This window comes from Nipponia nippon, unplaced genomic scaffold (assembly GCF_047370975.1).
Source record: "Nipponia nippon isolate SJK-2023a ecotype South Korea unplaced genomic scaffold, ASM4737097v1 scaffold_36, whole genome shotgun sequence".
NCBI classification, from domain to species: Eukaryota; Metazoa; Chordata; class Aves; order Pelecaniformes; family Threskiornithidae; genus Nipponia; species Nipponia nippon.
The window spans coordinates 822,080-842,948 of record NW_028262354.1 but is presented as its reverse complement, the minus strand read 5'-3'; the positions used below and the strand labels follow the sequence as shown (position 1 = coordinate 842,948).

The 20,869-nt window shown below is 56.1% G+C and overlaps 2 protein-coding genes across 15 annotated transcripts in view; both read right to left on the bottom strand.

The window, feature by feature from the left end:
- Positions 1-200: 200 nt before the first annotated feature.
- CTSK (cathepsin K) lies at positions 201-3,327 on the bottom strand. Its single transcript, XM_009467082.2, has 8 exons — positions 3,137-3,327; positions 2,199-2,325; positions 1,901-2,023; positions 1,635-1,790; positions 1,334-1,552; positions 1,074-1,239; positions 858-963; positions 201-767 (listed from the first exon to the last, which is right to left on the bottom strand). The coding sequence occupies exons 1-8, from the start codon at positions 3,142-3,144 to the stop codon at positions 668-670; spliced, it is 1,005 nt and encodes a 334-aa protein (XP_009465357.2). The 5' UTR covers positions 3,145-3,327; the 3' UTR covers positions 201-667.
- A 388-nt stretch (positions 3,328-3,715) lies between these two features.
- The window catches only part of ARNT (aryl hydrocarbon receptor nuclear translocator), a 31,675-nt gene continuing 14,521 nt past the window's right edge, over positions 3,716-20,869 (bottom strand). For 2 of the 14 annotated variants that reach the window (XM_087771956.1, XM_087771957.1), the window contains exons 6-24: positions 19,455-19,499; positions 16,741-16,954; positions 16,375-16,588; positions 16,226-16,291; positions 16,016-16,115; positions 15,521-15,586; positions 14,952-15,037; positions 14,432-14,508; positions 14,133-14,267; positions 13,597-13,671; positions 12,649-12,800; positions 10,800-10,910; positions 10,516-10,594; positions 10,025-10,148; positions 9,324-9,423; positions 8,525-8,675; positions 8,136-8,295; positions 7,510-7,661; positions 3,722-6,951 (exon numbers count right to left, since the gene is read on the bottom strand). In XM_087771956.1, the coding sequence (XP_087628082.1) occupies positions 6,862-6,951; positions 7,510-7,661; positions 8,136-8,295; positions 8,525-8,675; positions 9,324-9,423; positions 10,025-10,148; positions 10,516-10,594; positions 10,800-10,910; positions 12,649-12,800; positions 13,597-13,671; positions 14,133-14,267; positions 14,432-14,508; positions 14,952-15,037; positions 15,521-15,586; positions 16,016-16,115; positions 16,226-16,291; positions 16,375-16,588; positions 16,741-16,954; positions 19,455-19,499 (2,197 nt within the window). In that variant the 3' untranslated portion in view covers positions 3,722-6,861. Of the gene's footprint in view, positions 6,952-7,501; positions 7,662-8,135; positions 8,296-8,524; positions 8,676-9,323; positions 9,424-10,024; positions 10,149-10,515; positions 10,595-10,799; positions 10,911-12,648; positions 12,801-13,596; positions 13,672-14,132; positions 14,268-14,431; positions 14,509-14,951; positions 15,038-15,520; positions 15,587-16,015; positions 16,116-16,225; positions 16,292-16,374; positions 16,589-16,740; positions 16,955-19,454; positions 19,500-20,869 lie in introns of all 14 variants that reach the window. The other 12 variants (XM_087771959.1, XM_087771962.1, XM_087771961.1 and 9 more) reach the window with 11 other exon arrangements.

The following is a 20,869-nucleotide window of genomic DNA, read 5'->3' as shown; positions in this document are numbered from 1 at the left end:
TTCAACCTCTTTCAGGGTTTCTGCAAAATCAGCTGGGATTTTGCAAAAAGACCCCAGCGGCATCTTCTCTCCCCGCTTCGCCCCAGTCAGCCCTGTTTTACCGTCGCTCCTGCTCCCCTGGGAAAGGGAAGGACTTTTCCACCCCCGCAGCCCCATCCCGCCGCGGGGTCAGGACGGCACAGAGCAAACCAGCCCCAGCCTTTCTTCCCAACAGTGTTTATTTTAAAAATAAAGTCGTGTGGTTCCCCGCAGCTCCCGCCGGGACGCAGGGTGGGGGGAGACGGAGCCGTGCTCTCCGGGGGGGTTATTCCACCGCTCCCCACGCTCTCCCGGAGGCAGAGGCCGGTGCGGGACCTGTTTGCACAAGCATCTCCAGGGGGATCGGGCTCTCTGGAGCCAGCCGAGCCCGGCCCGAGCGGCCGCGGGAAGGCCGGACTGGGCGCACACGCTGCCGGCGCGGCAAGGGAGCCCCGGGAAAACAGAGCTGGGGGGAGCTCATGGCATCGCTCGTATGCAGCTGGGGGGTCTCTCCCCTTTCCCGGGGGAGATTTCTCGTGGAGAGGCAGAGATCCCCCCGGAGCGACGTCAGCGAAAAGGGCGAGTTTGAACGCAGGGAAGCAGGGAGGGCGGCTGGACGCGGCGCGCGAGGGGAGCGCGCCGGCAGCGCTCACATCTTGGGGAAGCTGGCCAGGTTGGCGATGCCGCAGGCGTTGTTCATGTTGCGTGCCAGGAGGACGTAGCCCTTGTTGCCCCACTCCTCGCCCCAGCTGCGGGGAGAAAAGGCAGAGCCTGAGCTGCCGGCAGAGCCGCCGGCAAAGCCCGACCTGGGGAGAAGCAGCCCCGCCGTCCGGCCGTACCTGTTCTTGATGATCCAGTGCTTGGTGCCCTTCTGCGTGCCGTAGCCCACTGCCAGCACCGCGTGGTTGATGTTTTCGGCGTTGCAGCTCTCGTCGTAGTACACGCCTGGGGGACGGGAGGGATGGTTACACTGCGGATAAGCCCGGCCATGCCTCAGTTTCCCTGAGCTGCCCTGCGGCCAGCGAGCGCCGGAGGGGCTCCCCCCAGCCCCTCACCCCGGCTGTAGAACTGGAAGGAGGGCAGGCTGGCGTCGATGCCCACGGAGACGGGCCCAATCCTGGCCACGGCCCTCTTCAAAGCCTTCTCGTTCCCTTCGGGGATTTCCCGGTAGCCGCGGCACTTGGCCGCCTTCCCGGTGGGGTTGTACATGCAGCTCTCGTCCTGCGCGGGACCAGCAAGGTCAAGGTGAGACGGGGATGGGACGGCAGTCGGGGGGGAGCAGATGGAGACCTCGCCGCCCCTCCCGGCCCCGGACCTGGCCGATGTAAGGGTAGGCATCCTCCGAGTCAATGCCGCGGTTCTGCCGGACGTACTCGAAGGCGTTGGTCATGTAGCCGCCGCCGCAGCCGTCGTTGTTGGCCACGCAATCCACCAGGTTTTGGGGGCTGAGGGGGAGCAGCTTCCCCGTCTTCCGCTTCAGCTGCCCCTCCAGCGCGCCCACCGAGCTGAAAGCCCAGCACGAGCCGCACTGGCCCTGGGGAGACACGATGGGTGCCACCGGGGTGCCACACCGGGTGCCGCCCCGCCCCGGGCACCCCCGGGAGCACCCTGCTTACCTGGTTCTTGACGGGCGTCACGTAGCCTTTCCTCCTCCAGTCCACGGCCGCCGGGGCTCTCTCGGTCCAGTCGGGGACGTAGAGCGTCTCGTTGTGCCGCGGGCGGCCGCGGGGCACCTTCAAGCCCGTCATCGTCCTCACCACCTCCTCGCTGGTCTGGGGAGGGAGCCCGGGGTGGATGGGTGCAGCCCTGGGGCTGGCGGGCACCCAAGGGTGCTCAGTCCCCTCTCTCCCCCCCCGTCACTGTCCCCCCCGGTGACACGCACCATGTCACCCAGGTGGTTCATGGCCAGCTCGAAGGTGTGGGCGCCCAGCGCGTGCTCCAGGTTGTGGGTGTTGATGTACTTGAGGTTCTTCTCCCAGATCAGCCTCCGCGCCACCTCGTCCGCCTGCACCACGGGGGAGACGGCGCTGAGCGGAGGGGTCCTGCCCACGGCCCCCCGCCACCGTGGGGACACCCCAAGGACACCACGGGGACATCCCCAGCCCCACGGGGCCGTCACTGGGCGGTCCCCAGCTCCCCCAGCAATGCCCCGGGTCCCCTCCCGCGGGGCTCTGCCACACCTGGCCGTTGTACTGCTTGCGGTAGGTTTTCTTCCACAGGTCCCACTGAGCGTCCAGCTCCCGCTCGGGGCGCGGCTGGGCCACCGCCGCGGGGACCAGCAGGGCCAGCAGCGTGGGCCACCACATCCTGGGGAACGGGGACAGAGGCTGAGCCCGGGAGGGCTGGACGGGGGACGGGACCCTGTGCCCACGACCACGTCAGGCTACAGGGGAGCGGGTCCCCGTGGCCACCCGCGGGCTGGGCTATGGGGGCCAGGACCCCGCGTCCGTCCCGTTTCCAGGCCGTAGAGGACCCCACGCACCCCGTTACTGAGCCACGAGGGAGGGGACCCCCCTCCCACCCTGTCAACGGGCCGGGGGAGACCAGAGCCCCGCACCCACCCCGTTAGCAGGCCGTGGGGACCGGCACCCCCTCCCCACCCGCTGGTTTTGGGCCAGGACCCCACACGCGCCCCGGTGGGGGCTGGGGGACCCAGGACCCCCTGCCCGCCCTGGTTTGGGGCCAGGACCCCGCCGCGGGCCGCGCTGGCGTCACATGAGCTGGGACAGCCGGTTCCCATTACCCGGCCGCTGGCGCCTTCCCAGCAGCCCCAAGCCCTGGGGAAACGGAGTTTTGGGGGTGCAGGGAGCGGGCGGGGGGGTACCCGGGCATCCCACCCCCTCCCCTGCGTCACCCCCTCGCCCCCCGCAGCCACCTTCCCACCAGACCCCCAGGGCAGCGCAGGAAGGCGGACAGGAGGCTCGGGCCGCCGCTCGGTGCTCCGTGCCTCAGTTTCCCCTTTTGCACCTCTAAGGGTCCCAACGCTGCCGTACGGGGCCCTATTTCCCCCCCACTCCCACTGGGGTCCATTTCCCCGGGGAAAAAGCCCCCCGACCGCCCCAGCGACGCCTCGCTGGGTCTCCCGTCCGCCCAGGGGACCCTCGCCCGCGCCGCTCACCCCAACATCGCGCTGTCGGCGGGAGGACGGCGCAGCCTGGGACCGGGGGATGCGGTTGCCGCGTCCGCAGCTCTTTTATGCCGCCGGATTGAGGAAGTTCTGAGGCGGCTGGAAAATGTTGGCAGTCGCCGGGGTTTGCACAGGGCTGGAGGGAAGGAGGAGAGCGGGGAGGGGGGACGCAGCAGCGGCTCCCTCCCGGCTTCACGTGATGCTGCGGGGCAGAGCTGAGTCAGCCCCGGCTCGGGGGCCCTGGGGACACCCCCTGGCCCAGGGACACCCCCTGGCCCAGCATCCCACCCTGGGGACACCCCCTGCCCCAGGGCCACCCCAGAGAGGTCGCTTGCTCCTGGGCAGGCGCAGGATCAGACCCTCCCCAGCACCTCAGGGTGGCCCTGTGACATCGGGAGCAGAGGACAGGACCTCGTCTCTGTCCCCAGCGTCCCCACCCCAGGCCTGCTTCCCCTGCCACCCCCCGCGCCCCGTTCCGGGGGTCCGGGCTGCTCCCCGGCCCCAGGCAGCACGGCCGCGGGGAAGCGGGGGCAGACGGTGCTTTCTGCGGTGACTGGCACCCCGTCACGCGGCGCCCGCCCGGACGAGTCAGAAAACCTTGTTCACTGCCCAGAAGGCCCCGGCGTGACCCGGTGGCGTCAGTCCCCTGTCCCCGGCGCCCCGCGCTGGGGCCATCGCCATCATCATCGTGCAGCCATGGGTACGAGGAGGGACCGCGCCGGGGAGCGAGAGGCCGAGTTAGGGGATGGGAGCAGCAGCGAGGCTGGGCTGGAGCCACCTCCGCGCTACGCCCCCGTCACCCCGTCGCCGCAGGGGTCCCGGGGAGAGGGACCCGCGCCCCACGCGAGCTCGCCCTCCCCAGCTGCTGAGTCAGCCCGGGGCTCCGCCACGGACTCATCGCCCCGAGCACGGGGCCCTGACTGGGCCGCGCGTGACCGAGGACCAGGCCAGCGGCGCAGGGACCAAACCGCGGGGGGCCGAGGGCTCTGGGGGGCCGCGCTGCCGCAGCGGGGGCCAGGGATGATCAGAGGCTGAAGGAGGGGCGCTGGGCTGTGCGCCCGCGGGGAGAGCACGAGGATCCACACGGCCGGGGATCACGAGGGAGGGCTAACGCGCTCCAGCCCACGGCTGCGAGTAAGAGGAGGAGGAAGGGAGGGAGCTCGGGGAGAGGCAGCACCCGGCGGCCATCCCACCTCTGCTGCCCCAGCATCGCCCCAAGGCCGAGGCTTCGGGCAACGCTGCTGTGAGTGCGGCGCGGGGGAGGCAGAAACGAGACGGAGCTTTGAAAAAGGGAAAATATCTTGTTGTAAAATCTCTGCTACATATAATCATCTGCAACTCCTGCGCCGAGGGAGCTCCGGGCCCCAAACAAGCCCCCTCAAGGAGGAGGCTTGGCTCCTGCCCACCCCGAGCGATTGTGTGATAAAATACCCTCCTCACACTGAAAAATAAGAGTTATCAAAACGGGAGGGGAAGGGAATAAGCCTCCCTCCCGTGTCCCGTACCGCTCCACGCTTCCCAACGTTGGCCGGCTGCTCCACGCGGCGCCCAGGTCCCAGCACGCTCGGGGAGGGCGTTTCGAAGCACCACGGGCAAGGCCAGCTCCCGCTGCTGCCCCGGGACATCGCGCCAGAAGGCATCAGAGCTCCAGCTTCAAAAAGTCGAGTCCCCCAAGGCTTGATTTCTGTAGAAAGGGGAATTTTCCTCCTCCTCTGGCAGCTGAGCACTGCTCCATCCCCGGTCCGGTGGGGTCAGCACAGCTCCGACGCTGGAGGACGCTGCAGCTGGTCCTTCACAAGCCCCCTTCGCCCCGCAAGCAGGCGCTGCGAGCCCGACACGGACGCCTGGGATGGTCAACGCCGTGCTACGTTACAAAATCCACCTCCTCGAAGCCGGAGAGAACTCCGGAGCCTGGCACCGGGGCGGGCACGGGCTGCTGCGGAGCCAGAGGGGCCCGCCGCCGTTACGGCTGGCAGCAGCTTCCCTGGGTAAAGGGACAGGGGTGGATCCCAGCTCCCACCTTTCCATAGATAAATTTGGAAGCGGTGTTTGAAGCGAGGAATAAAAACCAACAAAATTCCAATCTTAATTTTCCAACAAAAGCAGGACAGAAAAAAAAAAACAAACAAAAAAGCAAGCTTTCTGCTCCGCTACCAGGAGGAAGCTCACCGGGTCGCTGCAGGCACGAACCCCGACGGTCGGCAGCACCGACGCTTTACAGCCTTCCCCGCGGAGGTTACCTGCCAGGTACGTCCCCAAAATCGCGCGTTGGAGGGCCTCCCCCATCATCCAGCAGGCCCAGATTTATCCAACACCAAAGCGGCCTCCAGGAAAGCTCTGTGCTCTCCCCCCGCTGCAGCTGGGCCCAGTTCCCTTCCAAGCCAAACTGCAATGAACAAATTTTCCTGCTGAAATCGAAGCCAGGCTTGCCATCGCGGGGGGAACCAAACGTCTTCCAGCCCCTACGGACCCTGAGGAGAGCAAGATTTGCCACGAGTTTTTTCCACTGAAGAAGCCAGAAGATTCAAAGTCAAGGTTTAAAATTAAAAAAAAAAAAATTATATATATAAAAAAGTTTATTCTGTTCCCTATCTTCCTCTGCTCCCCTCCATTTTGTGACTTGGCAACAAGGCCATCACAGCTTGGTTTTTTCTTTACGGAAACAGCGAGGGTAAAAGCAAAGGCTGCCGTTCAGAGCATGTAGTGAAAACGCAGCTCCTCAGCAAGCCCCCGGGCAAACCCAGGGCCCCTCTGCCCGGGAACCAGACCCCCGGCTCCAAAATGAAGGCAAGGAGCTCAGTCTAGACCTGGCAAAACCGCGTGGACAGCGCAGAGCGGCGTTTTCCCCCCGTAAGCTGACAAAAAGCCTGTGAAACACTGGTTCGCGGCAGCACAGAAACCATCAGCTGCAGAACCGATGCACCGAGAACAGAGCTACGCAGATGATATTGGTACGGCTGGTAACTACCCTGCCGCTCCCCGGCGCGAGCGGCCCCGAGCGATTCGCAGGTCGCGCAGACCAGAGGCCCGTATTCATTGCACGGTTCACAGAGGAGACGGCACCCAAGCGAACGCTGGCGTGCCTGCGACACGGGCAGCTCCAAACAAAGCACCCCGGCCTGGAGACGCAGCGGCAGCCCTCCGCAGACGGCCGAGCCTCCTCCAACGAGAAAGCGGCTTGTGACACGGATTCTGAGGCAAGCATCCTCCAGAACTGCGTTATACAGGATTAACGCTTGGAAGAGTTTCTTCCAATATTTAAAAAAGTTACAATACTTTGTGTTTTATAGAAAAAGAGTCACGGTATAGAAGACTGAAGTAAAACCAGTAAAAGCCACCTTAGGAGTTTGGAGGGGCTGTCTGTAACCCAGGCAGGAGTCCCTCCGACCAGCCCGGCGTGCAGAACGAAAACCGCTCGCGAGCGGCGCCGGAAACACGGGGCCTCCGGTCAATGAGCGCGGCTGCTCTCGCAGCACCGAGTCCTGAAGCCTCCAGGCGAGCGGTCCCCCACTGCCAGCACCGCACGGAGGAGGTGCCCAAACCACCCCACCTTCCTCCTGCGTGGCATCCGTCCTCCAGGCTGTCGGGCAGAGCTTCGCCTCCAGAAGGTAGGAAGTGTTTAGAAAGTTCAGCAGTCTTTGAAAAAAAGACTTAGGTGTTTTCCTTTACGCATGGATATTATATAGAGCTATAATTTGCTTCCCCTAGGGCTTATTTTATTCTGAAAAAGAAGGGAATATATTCAACTCTGGGAACTCTTCATTGTTGTAGTTGGGTCCTTGGTCTCCCAGCATTGTCAGCATGTCCTGTGAGGATACAAGGGGAGAGTTAGTATCTGGAGTAGAACAGCACAGAGGAGCTTGGCAGAGCAGGTACTGCACGCCCTCCGGCCCCTTCCCTCCCCAGGGCACGCAGGGTTTGCGTCCGAGGCTGCGGGAGAGCAGCGACTTTAAGTCGCCAGCAGCAACTGCACCGACTCCTCTGAAAGCAGGGGGCAGCAACTCCCACGAAGAACGCGAGCTCTGGAGTCATCTTCGCTTTAGCGGACCGGGGGGTTGGCTTTTTTGCTATTGCTTTTCATTACAGCTAGAAGGCTTAATTCAGCTGCGGAGCTGGTAGAGTTTCCTGCTGATCCTGCAGCGGACCGAGGCACAAAGCCAGTCCAGCTGAGGCCCCTCTGCCCTCTCCTCTGCAGTTTCAGCTCCATCAGACAAGTCCGAGACCTCACCAGCTATTACAAGCTAGAGGGACAAGCTCTCGGCGCTTCAGCCGGCTGCCCGCACTTGGGAAGCAAAGACCGTTCGTTCCCACAAGACTGGCCCACAACAGTCCTCGCTCGGGAGGTTAAAAAAGCACCGTCTTACTGAGAAGACCTCAGGCTGGCTTGGCTGCGGCTGCTGCACGTGTTGCTCCCCGGACGCCGGGCCGTGGTGCTGTCCTTGCCACTGCGGCCACATCCCCACACCTTCGGTTGCCCGCGTCTGGAACGGAGCGGGGGTCTGCGCTGCCTCCGTGGCTGTTCAACAGAGAAGAAGTCAGCGAACGACTCCTGGTGCTGGGCTGTGGCTTCTATGAGCCTTTACTAGGACTGGGAAGTGCACAACTCGTTTTGTGGTGCCCAGTTCTTAACCGGGTAGGATCCCCCCGCCAGGAAAAGCCACTAAGCGGTCACACGCATTATGGCATTTGTCAGTACCCATCTATGGGGCAGAACAGGAACAAACGCAGGGAAGTCCCAGAGGGGGTTGTTTCTTCCCAGTCAGCCTCAAAATGGTTCAAAATTCATCTGCTCTAGAGCCCTGCGGTGGGACGATGGTTCAAGGTGATAAAGGCAGCATTAGCCAAAGCAGGGACGTAGCTGTGCCCTCTACGCTTGGGCATTCCCAACACGCGCAAGAAAACGGAGAGCGCATCGCACCAAGGCTGCGTCTGACTGATGCTCCCAGCTTTCCTCCGAGGGGGTTTTGTTGCCACCCCAAGCCATACTCACTGAAGCCCGTGCCACGGCTGGCAAGGTTCGGGTAAGCAGCGCCCGTAGGAGAAGCTGTAGAGCCAGGTGCCGTCATGGTGCTGAAGGAGGACGGGGTGCCTTGGAAAGTCCCCATGCTGAAGGAAGGGGGCCGAGTCTTCACCGTCTGGGACGCCACTTGCTGTAAGAGAGCAAGAAACGGGAGAGGAAGAGAGGAGGCGCGTTTATTCCGAACCTCGTCTTGACCAGGGTGAGAAGTTGCTGGACGGGCCCCAGAGGAGAACGCACACGGGCACGCAGCACTGCCCCATCACTCAGCTAGAGTTAGAGCAGGTCGATTCACGACGGCAAGAAGGGTCTGTAAGGCAGCGGGCACTCGGGGCCCGCACCGAGGGTTCAGGCTTTGCTACCTGGGGTGTGAACGCTGGCCGTGTCCCTGCAGCCCAGTTGGTTCCGCTGACCTGAGCTGGGTTGGAGTGGCGTGAAATCTGTGCCAAGATCCGGCCCGCTGAGGAGGGCTGCTGCTGAATAATGTTCACGGGAGGTACCATGCTGCTGCTCCTGGAAGACAGAAGAGGCGCTCTTGGGACGCTAGGTACCACGTACGGGATGGAGAGGCACAAACACCACCCGTGCGAGTTACTGGGCGGGAATGAGCCCAGAAACGCGGGCTGACGTGCCAGCGCCCACCACGCTGCCCTGCTGGAGACACAACTGGCAGGAGCTGCTGGGTTTGTGGGCAAGGCTCAGTTCTTGGGCTTCAGCCTAAGCATGTCCGAGAGGCACAGCTATCCCACAGGCAAGCTTCAGCAAGCGACAGAGCAGAGGGATATCAGGGAATCAAGGCAGTAGCTGCGGATGTGAAGATGAGGAAGAGGACGAGCACAGCAGAGGAGGGGCCGTGCTGACTCTGCACAACCTCAAAGCTCCTGCACCTCTGACCAGGAGCAAAGCAGCCCCAGGCAGGAGGGCAGGGGCGCAGGAGCCCTTCTCTCCCCCGCTCCTCAAAGAAACCGACGCCTGGGTGGGCTCCCCCTGGATTTTCTGCGCACGCTACGTAGGAACAGGCCTATGGACAATCACTGCCATGGGGGGAGAGGCTGGGGACACTCAGCTGTCGCAGAAGGACACACAAACAGAACGGGAACAACGGCAGAACAAGCTAAAATTAACATGAGGCCACTCAAAGCACAGCACAGGAAGCCTCACCTGAAGTTCTCGGCAGGTCGCGACGGGGTGAAAGTGTTTCCCTGCGTGAAGAGGGGCTGGTTGGCAGGCACGGTGCTGGCAGGAATAGCTTTGTTCTGGTCTGTGGAGAGAGGCTGATGCACGTTAGGGCTGCGAAAGTCTTGGCAGCAGGAACAGGGACAGAGAACCAGTTGCAAGAGACGTGCCCGTGTGAAGGAACTGTTTTGAGCCAAAGCATCAAACATGACCGTTCCTTATCCAGACACGGACTCCAGATGGTTTTGTAAAAGCCTGTTTAATTTGATTTCCTCTCCATTTTCTAATAAACTTGCATTAAGGCCTCCTGGGGTTAGAGCATCCACTACATTCAGTGCTCAGACGAGGAATGCAGAGAACTGCTCTCTAGGGACAAGCAGGAAGGATTTGACTAAGGCAGGCAGCAAGACCGGAGCAAGAGGCACCTTATCACCCGCCCCCCCCCCACCTCTCCAGCAAAACGCCGGCTGCAGGACAATTCACTGCCACATCAGCGTAGACAGGAATTATCCACCCAGTGTCAAAATCAGCACTGCTCTGCAAGACCCGGGCTGCCCCAACACAGCCACGCTGAGCCTCTGCACCCAGAACTGCTCTGAGCGACTTCGGAAAGAGCCAAGAGCAGCTGAAATCAGACAAAGATGCGATGCGCCCCCGGCCACACCTGACAGCCCAGCACTCCCTACCTGTATTGATACTGCTGTAGATTTCGCTGAACCTTGGGTCCCGCTCCTGATTAAAAAGGCTCTCTGCCTTCTCCAGGGGCTTGCTGTGCTCTGGGCCGGCGGCAGTCACAGGCTGAACAGGAACCTGGGAGCGGGCGTAAGCGTGAGCTGTTAGTACCTCAAGCACAAAGGAAGTCCGCGGTCTCGCAGCCAGAACAGCCAAGGGCAAAGCCCTCGCGCGCAAGAGGCCAGGCTGCTCTCTGCTCTCGTGTTTTAATCGGGACAGCGTGGCCGTTCAGGGCTGGCAGCATTGACACGGGCATAGCGGGAAGGATGCCGCAGGGGCAGACCGGAATCAAGCAAGCAAAACCCAAGGCAGAACACCTTCCTCTCCAAACTCTCAGCAGCCTCAAGGCAATCTCGCGTGGCCACCTTTAAAGCCCCAGCAAAAGGTAATTTAAATAACGCAGGACAACAAATGCAAGGAGTAACCGAAGCCCCTGTTGATTTACCTGTGAGTGGTCGTAACCAGACAGGCTCTCTCTTCCTGGGACCACTTCCAGCTCCGTCTGTTGTGGCGGCTGCTGCTGCCTAAAATAGAAAGTCTCTGTAACGGGAGAACACCGGCTGCTAAAAATGATTGCCAAGGGAACAGATACTCTGTGGTTACACCAATGATTCATTAGCCCAGAGGAGTTCATTGCTGCAGAGAGGAAAGTTTGGGTAGGAAGGCTATTTGACAGGAGGGCAGAACCAGCAAGAGAGGCACGGTAAAACGAGCTGAGCACCTCCTGACCTTGCGGGCAGCTGTGCTGTGCCCATCTCCAGGGGAAGGCTGACACCCTGCCCCAGCTGGGGCCTCTGCATTGAGTTTGACAGGGCAGGCCGAGACTCCTGGCTCGAGTTCCTTTAAAGCAAAGAAAAAAAAAAGAAAAAAATGTATTTAAAAAGTGCCAAACGAAAGCAAACGGTTGGCTACTGCGTGTAGGAGAGCGCGCCTGTCTTGGACAAGATTGGAAGCTTTGCTTTTGCAAAGCCTGTTCGAGCAAAGGATCCTTCCGCTCGGTTTCCGTGGTCTCTGAAAGGGGGGTGTCACGTAACACAAGGCTAATTAGGCTGTGAGCCAGAGGGCTCTGCCGCCTCCCACTCGCTTGCTGAGCGGGGGAGCAGTTAATAACCTCCACCAGGAGCACGGCCAGATCTCTATCATCCTTAAAGCACAAGCAAAGCTTCTAGGAACCTAAAAACCCCCAAGGTTTTCCACTCAGCTCTACGTCAGACGCCCCAGAGCGGGAGCCTGCAGAGACCCACCAGCAGCTCTAGGTTTTAAGCCCAAGCCATTGGTGGAGTTTGTTATGCTCTTCTGTTAACTCTCAGAAGCCCGTTAGTGTTTTAACTCCCACGAGAAAGGAATAAAAATCCAGCGTTTTCTCCACAGTTCTTTTGCAAGCTGCTGCTTCAGTAGTACCTGATCCCGAAGATGAAACAATACAGATAACCTAGCAAAGATGCACGTAGATAAAATGCACCTCAAACACGATCAGACACAGATCGCCGCTTCTCTGGTCTAAACTTACACAGTGCTGTTAGAAGGCATAGTATGGATGCGAGAATGGATGCGTGTGGAATGAATGAACTCAGAGATCTCTCTGACTCCAGGACGGGAATTAAGGCCTGTATCAGATCTGCATCAGATTTCAGCCCTGCGCTCACACCTCAGCTCTTTAAAGCCAGAGGGATTTGTCACTGCTCAGCTCTTAATACCTTCTCATCAGAAAGCATCAGCTTGCCAGCGGCAGGAAAGGAAGAAGCGCTACCTGCACGCTAGCACCTTGCCTCACTGAAAAAAAATAAAAATAAAAATAAAATTCCTGGCTTTTCACCTGCCCACAAGCAATCTAGCCCTCTGTTCGCCTGCCTGGAGAGACTCCATCTGCTGCCCCCACCGCGCCTGCAGTTACGAATCACATGCAGGCACTTTTTTGTTTTTGTTCTTCTTTATTTCAGTTGCTGCTCTTCTGTAAGGGGCCTGGAGCTCACTCACGGGAAGAGAGCAGCAGCTCTGGTCACTCCCACAGGGGACCACCGCCCGACTGAATAGTCAAGCGAGAGAAAAGAAGAGGGCAGCAATGAAAGCAGTCTCCCCACTGGAGCTCGTTTCTGAATCCAAGGACAAAACCACAGCAGTGGAGAAAAATAAGCGTTTACTCTCTACCATCAGCTGCAGGCAGCCCTGCTCCCATGAAAAGCCACTCTCTGACCAGCTGCCCCCCGTCACAGGAGCCCAAGAGCTGCATTCAAAGGCAGACTTCACTAATATTAGCTCTGAATGCAAACACACAGACGGAAGACTTGCTCCAGTAACCAGAGTTTAAAAAGGCACTGCTGGAGCTGAACTTTGGCAGCTTGCTAAGCCATACAACTGAGACAGCCAAAGGAATTAAGTTTCTTGCACTTTATAGTCCTCTAGTGCCTGCCAGGGCCCAGGAAAAGCGCGCTGCTGGGACTTAGCCATTTCTCCAGGGCCTACGGGAAGCTTGGTGAGGGGGAGAGGCCAACGCTCCCGCAGTTCTGTGCTGTAATTCTGGGACCGTCAGGCTCGTGCGCTATCACTGGTGGTTGGCAAGTCATTTCCATGTACATACTTGACGTTGGTGTTGGTACAGATGATGTACTCAATTTCATCCGAGTAGGGGTTCTGGAAGGTAAAGGAGCTGGTTCTCATCCAGAGCCATTCCCGGTTTTTGGATCGGAATCGGAACATGACTGACAGAACCTGGCCTTTTAACTTCACCACCTAAAAAAACGTAATGCCATCAGTAGTACCTGATAAAAGAAGGCGTTGAAGAGCAACTCGCTTCTGAGCACAAGCCACCCCCCGCTACCACCTCAGGATGGCCCTTCGCCGTGAAGCCCACAAGACCACATCGCAGTTTTCCCCACCTAAATGGCACTGCTACTCCACCCGTATGCTCTTTTGAGTCCTGAATGATATGGGAGGGGAGTCTGATGTCCCCTTTTGGCTTTCACTTTTCTTATCTCTTTGCACTGGTGAGATGTATGACAAAGCCTCCAGTAAATGAAGCACATGCTGTTGCTTCTGATTCCAACTATTTGGACAAATGGATATGAGCAGCTACTTTTTGGAGTCATGAAAGCACAGGGGCAGTCTTACCTGCCCTGCCACAAGTCCAACGCCCTCAGAAATAAGAGTAACGACAACAGGGCAAGCAAACCACATCCATTTCGAGTTCTGCAGCACTGGGCTGGGCCCTAGAGATGAACCAGTGTTTCAGCCACAGAAGCATGGCATTCGAGTAGGCACTTTGTAGCCACGTCTCTGGCCCTAAAAGCAGACTGGACTAGCAGCCAGAGGATGAATTCAAGAGTTAGACATCAGATGCTTCTGGTTTGTTTTGCACATTTACAGTTATGTGACTATATCTATAACTGTTTGCCATTGGGCAAAGGAGAAATATCTACGGTTTATTTTTCTCTTGGTTTTCCAATTAATTTCATTGCTTCGCAAGCGCCAAGACAGATTCCAATCTGAATACCACGCTGCATGCAAAGTGGTAGCTAAAGCGTTTTACCTGCTGAAAGCTGTCCCGCAAAAGCTGTTGGTCTTCCGGGTGGCAGAAATCCACGATGTCTTTCCCCAGAAGTTCCTAATTTTAAAGAAATTAGGAGAGAGATCCAGTCAGTTCATCTGGCAGGCAGCCTCCCTCCTTCAGGTCTGCCCCATTAATTCCACTTCGGACAGGTAGTTATGCTCCCCCCCACCAAATCCCTGTTACACAAACCAAGCACAGGAACCAGGGTGCTGCATTTTAAAGAGAAGCACAACAGCGATTGACGACGTTTGATCTCAAACTCAAACGGAGGCAAAAAACGATCTTAATTGACATGAGACATAATCCAGAGCCACCCATCCTTCCAGTGATCAAAGTACTTAGAAAAGCACATGAAAAAGCAACTGGTGGAAAAGAAACACATGTCTGGTTTAGGCCCTGGGCATCGTTTTATCAGATCTGTTAGACAAGCAGAGCCGTGCTGCACAAGAGAGGGAGGAGGGAAAAGTAAGTTTGAACAGCAGCTCTTTCTTAGAAAGCTCCTACCATTTTCTCACCTGCGGCTGGTAGCCAACCGTAGCCACGCAGCGGTGATCTATGAAAGTGAAAATGCCTTCGGTGTTGTGTCGGGAGATGAACTCTGTTGGCTGACAAACATTGTTCATGTCTGTGCAGTTGGGTGAGCTAGTGACCTGCAAGGCGAGACAGGTACAGTCTTACCAGATCTTGCGAGAGCTGCTTTCCCCTGCCCAGCCAGCCCGGCAGGGGCAAGCAGGGAACATCTTCAGGCAGGACCGTCTAACTCTGTGGACTTTTAGGACAAAGCAATGTCGAACCATCAAAAGATGCTACCCACCTGGAGCCTGCCAATAGCCACGAGGCAAAACTTGCTGCCCTGGCCAGCGTCCGGGTCATCATCAGGCAGTGAGACACCTGAGAGGGGAGCGCCAAAAAATTCCAGCAAGGTTAACGCAGGGAAAATTGCTAATTTCAGAGGAAAAAGACGTGCAGTTCTGACTTCAGTAACATCTCTCCACCCTGTTTTGTAATTCAGTATCCTTTCCCATGAAGGAATTTGGTAAATCAAGTTGCCCCCCCCCTCCCTTTTTTTGCCAGAAGGGTTAAAGACCTCTGTAACTTTCAGCACCAGCTAGCATATCAGACAGTGTAATATTATTTCCATCCTCTATAGTATCGCTACTGTTCAGAGACAAAGATCTGATCCAGCACGTGCCAAAATTACTTCAATCCTGAAATAAGAAGTGCTAAGTACATTTGGAAAGCATTTGCTGGCACATTCGGTTCACGGAAGGGACAACTTCAGACCGTACGCTCTTAAAACCAGCCACAACTGAACGCTTCAGCTAAGTCATTACCTGCGGGGGGCCAGGCTTTTATGTAGCCCGTGCAGTGCACCACGACGTAGTGAGGTTCGCCCTCTTTGGCTGCACCTAAGCCATTCCTTGGGAGAGAGAAACAGTCTGGTTGTGCTATATATTAAACTGGGGTAAGGACAAGCAAGGCTTCTACTTGTATTTTTAAAAAAGCTTCCACAGAATATCTTCAGGGTAACAAAAACAACAAAGACTTAACATAAATGCAAGAGGTCCAAGAACACAATAGGCTGGAATCTACCTCAATTTCAAATTAGAAAGGGACAATCCACCAGAGCCCAACAGCAACAGTGTGAAGAACGTGGGGTTTTAAATTGACTTCAAATCCAATCTTGGAATAAAGAAAGATTACTCTTCCCCGGGATTATCTTCCTCAACATAGCGGTACTTCAGCTCCTCTACCACCAGATCGATCTAAACTCGTGTGAGCTGTACTAGTCTACCCTACACACGCTCACCACAGTGTGTCCCCACCACTCTGAAGACAGAGCTGCAGCTCCTTTTGTTCCTAGCAACACAGCGTGCTTGCCCGTAACTTTTGTATTATTTACCTGCAGCGATTCCTCATAAAGCTGAGACGATTCACAGAGACTGGATCCACTGAGCTGTTGCCACACCTGCACCAGAATCAGAAATGCAAGGGGAAAGGCTTTTATCTTTCTTGGTCAACACCAAAACAGTTGGGCAATCTTGAGTAAGAGGAAGCACTCTACAAACAGGGATGAACCTTTGAATCTCCTCCATACGAGTGAAAAGCCCTCATTCCACAGACTTCGAGAAGGAAGGCAACACATAGGGTCAAAACAGATTGTTAGTTGAAAGTGAATCTTCTACAACAGTTTTGAGAGCTCTCTTAGCATAGGGCAAAGAAGAATCTCAAGAACTCGACTGTTAGCTTTGCGTGGACAGCTCTGCCATGTTATATCGCGTCTGTGTCAGAATGAGCAAAAAAAAAAAAAAAAAGCTGAAATAGAAGCACGATGGGGCCAGGGAGCAAGTTCAGCTTCAGGCTCAAATGAGGTTTCCCCAAGGAATCTCTTCGTTACCTCATTCGGCAGATGAAAGATCTCCGTGAACCCATACACATCCTCATGGACTGCTGACCTTCCTTCTTGACAGTCCCCGTCTTTAAATCTAGGATGCGACCTAAAGAAAGAAGAAAACCAAGGTGCTGCTGCAAGGCGAGTCCTTTCACCAACACAGGCACCAGGTAACGGAGTAGGAAACTAGCAAGACACAAGTGTCACCACTGGTACCTTTAGATGCATTCTCAGGGGGGGCTGCAGGATCCTTGTTAGAAAGGCACCAGGGTTTGGTTCCTTCTACAAAGGGAAGGTTTTAATCCAAGTCCTCCGCAGGCTTTCGTGCTGCCCGCCCCCTCCAACCCCTTCCCAGGCTGCTTTACCTGTCAGCGCATTCTCCGATGTGGAGAGCTGCTCCCTCAGCTTGCCCACGTCATCTGGGTGCACCTGGTCGTACAGGGTGCTGCCAAACCACTCCGACTGGGGCTGGTTCAGGACAGGAGTCACGGAATCAGAGACGTAGACCACCCTCCCGGTCTCACAGGACACGATGAACAGAAAGCCGTCGGCTGCCTCTAGGATCAGGTGTTTGAGTTCCTGCGTTCACAGACAGACAGACACGCTCTTAACTGCAGAGCCAAGCAGGTGACGTGCTCTAAACCCACCCCGGGTGCCTGCCTCCCCCCACCTGCACTTTAATTCCCCCCTCTGACTGCAGTATTTCCCACAAAGCAGCATCAAGCCAAGACCTGGTCAGTGAGAAAGGAGGGTTTGTAGGTGCCGTCAGTGGAGGTATTGCCTGTGCCGCGCAGGGACTTCATGTGAGAGACAGCCATGCGCAAGATGGTGAGCTTGTCTGGTTTGCGGGCCAGGGCACTGCAGGTGGGCACCATGTCTGACAGCTCTGTGATGTAGGCAGTCATCTTGTTCCTTCGCCTACGTTCAATCTCGCTGTGATTTTCCCTGCAAAAGGCCAGGGAGGAGAGGAGGAAGACGAAGTTACCAACGGGCCAGAAGCCTCAGCCATTTCCCCACGTCAAACGCTTCCACAAGGCCAGAGTGCAAAACACAGAGATGCGCCAAGGTCATCAGGAGTTAGAAGGACTACAAGCGCCTCACATGCTGGGCGTGCACAAAGGAACGCAGGAACGAGTGCGAGGAGGAGAGCCTACAGTTGGACCTTCTTTGCTGCAGACAAGAGCCTTGCTTGAAAGCACATCGGTTCCCTGGTATAGGGTGAAGGCAACGAGCTGGGCTAAGCTGTTTTAGCAGAGAAAGAAGCTTCCCCGTTACTTCCACAACGCTGCAGCAAGCCCAAGGGCTTCTTCCTTGACTATGGCCTCTGCTCTCAAAGTGGGGTTCACCTCACTCTACTGAGGAAATTTGCTTTTAAACAGCACCGGTGCAGACAGACTAAGATGACTCACCCCACCCACCGTCTGCCCAAGGATGAATCAAATCCCCCACCGCCGTCACCTTTCAGACACCCACGTGTCTCCAGTAACCCTACAAGGAGGCCAGGGCTGCAGTGCGACTTGGGCACCTGAACTACAACGGATCAGTCTCACCTTGCAGCCTTTTATGAAGATACTTCTCCGTTACAGAGAGCCTTTTACAATGTCATGGCAGGAGGGAAAGCTTTAGAGGAGGTATACACCTGATTTCTGCACAGATCAAGGCCAACGTGGGGGGACCATCGACCGGGCTCACCCCCGGCTGGTGCGTGCAGACCTCTCGAGCGGCACCACGCCGAATGCTGCCCACTTCCAGTCCTTAAAGAGGCTTGGCACGGGCCTTTTGCAAGTCTGCTCGCAGGGCAGAGCCCCCATCGACCCCCGGAGAGCAGAACATACCCTGGTTAGACTTGGTTCTTTTTATCCGGCGTGTGTAGTTTAACCGGGTTACTAAGGTGGGTTTCTCAAAACAGAACTTAAAAGCCAGGTTTCCTATACAGAAGAATGGATCAGATGCAAAGAAGCACATGGCGGGAAATGAAATGAGACAAAAGTGTTGGAAGGAGCATAGACAGGCAAGTGAATTAAAGAGTATAAATACAAAACCCAGAGCATTTATCGCTACCAGGTGTGTGCGATCATTCAGTGACCTTGCTCCTTGCTGCTAGACACTGATACTCAGGAAAAGAAGTGCTTCAATTATCACACTCACCTGCAATTCAGTTTCTCCAAACTCACATGCTCAAGTGTGCCAATGAAGCCACCTTCACTACCAAAGCTACTGGGAAAGCACCAGACATTTTACTGGCCCCACTGCCAAATATTCTTTACTACAGGCTCTTGCATGACAGCAACTGACTTCTGGGGACAGAGGAAAGGGTCACTGCTTTGCTGGAGGAGAAACCCCTGAAAAGCACTGCTGTTTGCTGTATGCGCGGGCCCCACCTCTAGCGTCTCCTTATCTCCTCAAATATTTAAGCTATGCAATACCGCAGTTAGGAAAGGCTGCGTTTGGGGGTTATTTTTTGTTTTAAAACCAGCCAGCAGGCAATAAACTGACCAGAACTGTGGCATTCTCACCACCCGTGACAGTCTTTTTAGTCCTGTGCATTGCTTAAGAACGAGTCTAGGGTGGAACAGCCCCAAGAAGTGACAGGGTAAGCCTGCAAGATGGCAAGCCACAAAACAGCCATTCTTCATGAATTACCAACCCTCAGCTCCGCAGCAGCAATGAGCTGCGGGTGGCGAGCAACAGAAACCGCGATGGCGATTTAAGCTGCTTTTATTTCACAGCTGGGAACAGGGAAGGGAACATCTAGGGCTGATGTTTTTCTGCTGGAGAAACGCAGTCCTGACAACACACCATCTCAACCAGCTGCAGCTGTGCGCACACATTCTCAGGGTACATTTCTGTATTGACGGAACGGCATTCGAACCGACTGCTTCGGGCATTTCAGCCCCCGTCCCTCATTAATTACAAATAGGGACTTGGGGGGAGGGGGAGATAAAAAAAAATAATCTCATTTTCAGTAAGCCTAAATCACTGCAATGCATAGGACACCACCTTTCCTGGAAGGTTTTAAGGGGCACAAAACCCTAAACTAATACACTTCCAAATGTCTGTTTTGCTAGTACAACAGCGGTCCTGCGACACAGCCTTACCAAGGTGAGGAGAGGCCATTCGGCACCTCGATCCAGCCCAAGAGAAACCGTGTTTAGCACAGGTTAGCAAAGCTACAGCACTCGGTGAAAGCACTCGCCCAGCTCTACCCTGCGGTCTTTGGCAAACAAATCCTTTTGTGTATTCCCCAAAGACACTCTCGCAAGGGGACTAAATGCCTTTCCCCTCCTAATTCCAATTAGCCAGCGATTTCCAGAAGTCTGTTCAGTTTCAAGTCCTCTGTTGCAGCAGATGAGGGAAGGAGGGGGAAAAGAGGAGGGATGCCTAGAGAAACATTAAGGAAAGGAAATACTCTGCTTGTCCATGCTTGAAATCTCCATTCTCCTACCTGGCAAGTCTCTCCTTATCCGCTGAACTCTGTTCATCATCAGACCTAAAAATAAAATCAGCGATCTAAGCTAAAATGGAAAAAGTTTAAAGAAATGAAAAATGGGAAGATGCACTAGGAAACCCAGCCTACAGACACGTCTGTTTTGCAGAGGAGCAATTCCATAAAACAAAGCAGTCATTAGTTTGCAACATTACACATTGAACGGGTGCCTGCTATCTAGGCTGTTTTGAAGTTTTAAGACGCTTACCAAGACTGCAAAATAGGCAAGGGGTAGCTCTGTTTTACACATAACCGAGGTGCAGATCATTCTGCACAAGATTAGAAGGCTAATGGCAGAAGTGAGAATTAGGGTCCCAGCCACATTAAAGTACTCTTTCTTTAAAGAAAAAAAAAAAAAATCAATAGCCTCTTTGACAGCATTAATAAATCAGAAAAGCAGATTAAAAACCCCCAAATCCACAAACAGCGCAAGATTCACAGCTAACAACAGACATTTTCGTAACGCTGCTACATGAACGCCATTCAGGACGACACGGTGGAGATGGCCACGCAACAAACAGCACACAGACGTTATGCACATCAGCTACAGAGAGGCACACAGACGCCCCACCACCCTGCATGCACTTTCAGCTTTCAGGGAAAAGGAATCTGCAAACCTTGTTTTTCAGGGGCTGATGATAACTTTTCCTCCTTGAGGTCTGGCTGCCTTGGAAAACAAATAATCCCCCAAAAGCTACCGCCAGGAAAGGCGGGTACCACACGTGCCCAGCAAGGCAGGCACGCCATCTCTCAAGGGCCGAGCATCTAAAACATACGCTGTGGATTTACAGAGCATGAGAGGTGTTTTTAGCATTCGTCAGCTGCGGTGCCCTTCCACTTCAAACAGGTTTTAGTGCAGTACGTAAAGAAAAAAAAGTAGTCATCTTCACTTCCATGTTCTGTTTTGCCTCACATCATCCGAGAAGGGAAGAACGTGCTGGAACAGGAGGGCTGCCGGAGCGGCGAGGAGCAGCCCCGGCACACAGACCCGAGCGCCAGGGGCAGGCCAAGGGGCACCAGGCAGAGGGAAGCCGTGCCACGCTTCTCACAGCCGCGCTCGGGCTGTCAGCACACCAACACCACCGAGGACTTCATCGCTGCTCTCCACCTCCTGCCGCTGCCCGAGCCAGTGACGGCAAGCGATCACCTCTACATTAAAGCGCAGGGGCACTGCTGATGCCCCACCGGAGAGAGAGGTCCGGGCCTTAACGATTCGGAAGCGACATTCAGTTGTTCCGTCTCTTTGTTTATTCCTTCCTCGCCTACCACGTGTGTATTAACCAGGGCGACCAGAGGCCACACCGCAACAGGGGCCACGGGCAGCCCAGATCCTGCTCCCCCTACGGCACTGCACACTTAGGTAGCAGGGTTTT

What these genes read in the sequence shown, in the direction of transcription:
- CTSK (XM_009467082.2), bottom strand. An exon ending in TGAACCACCTGGGTGACATG is followed by an intron (nt 1,791 to 1,900) that starts GTGCGTGTCACC and finishes CTCCCTCCCCAG; the next exon opens with ACCAGCGAGGAGGTGGTGAG. An exon ending in CTTCCAGTTCTACAGCCGGG is followed by an intron (nt 964 to 1,073) that starts GTGAGGGGCTGG and finishes CCCGTCCCCCAG; the next exon opens with GCGTGTACTACGACGAGAGC.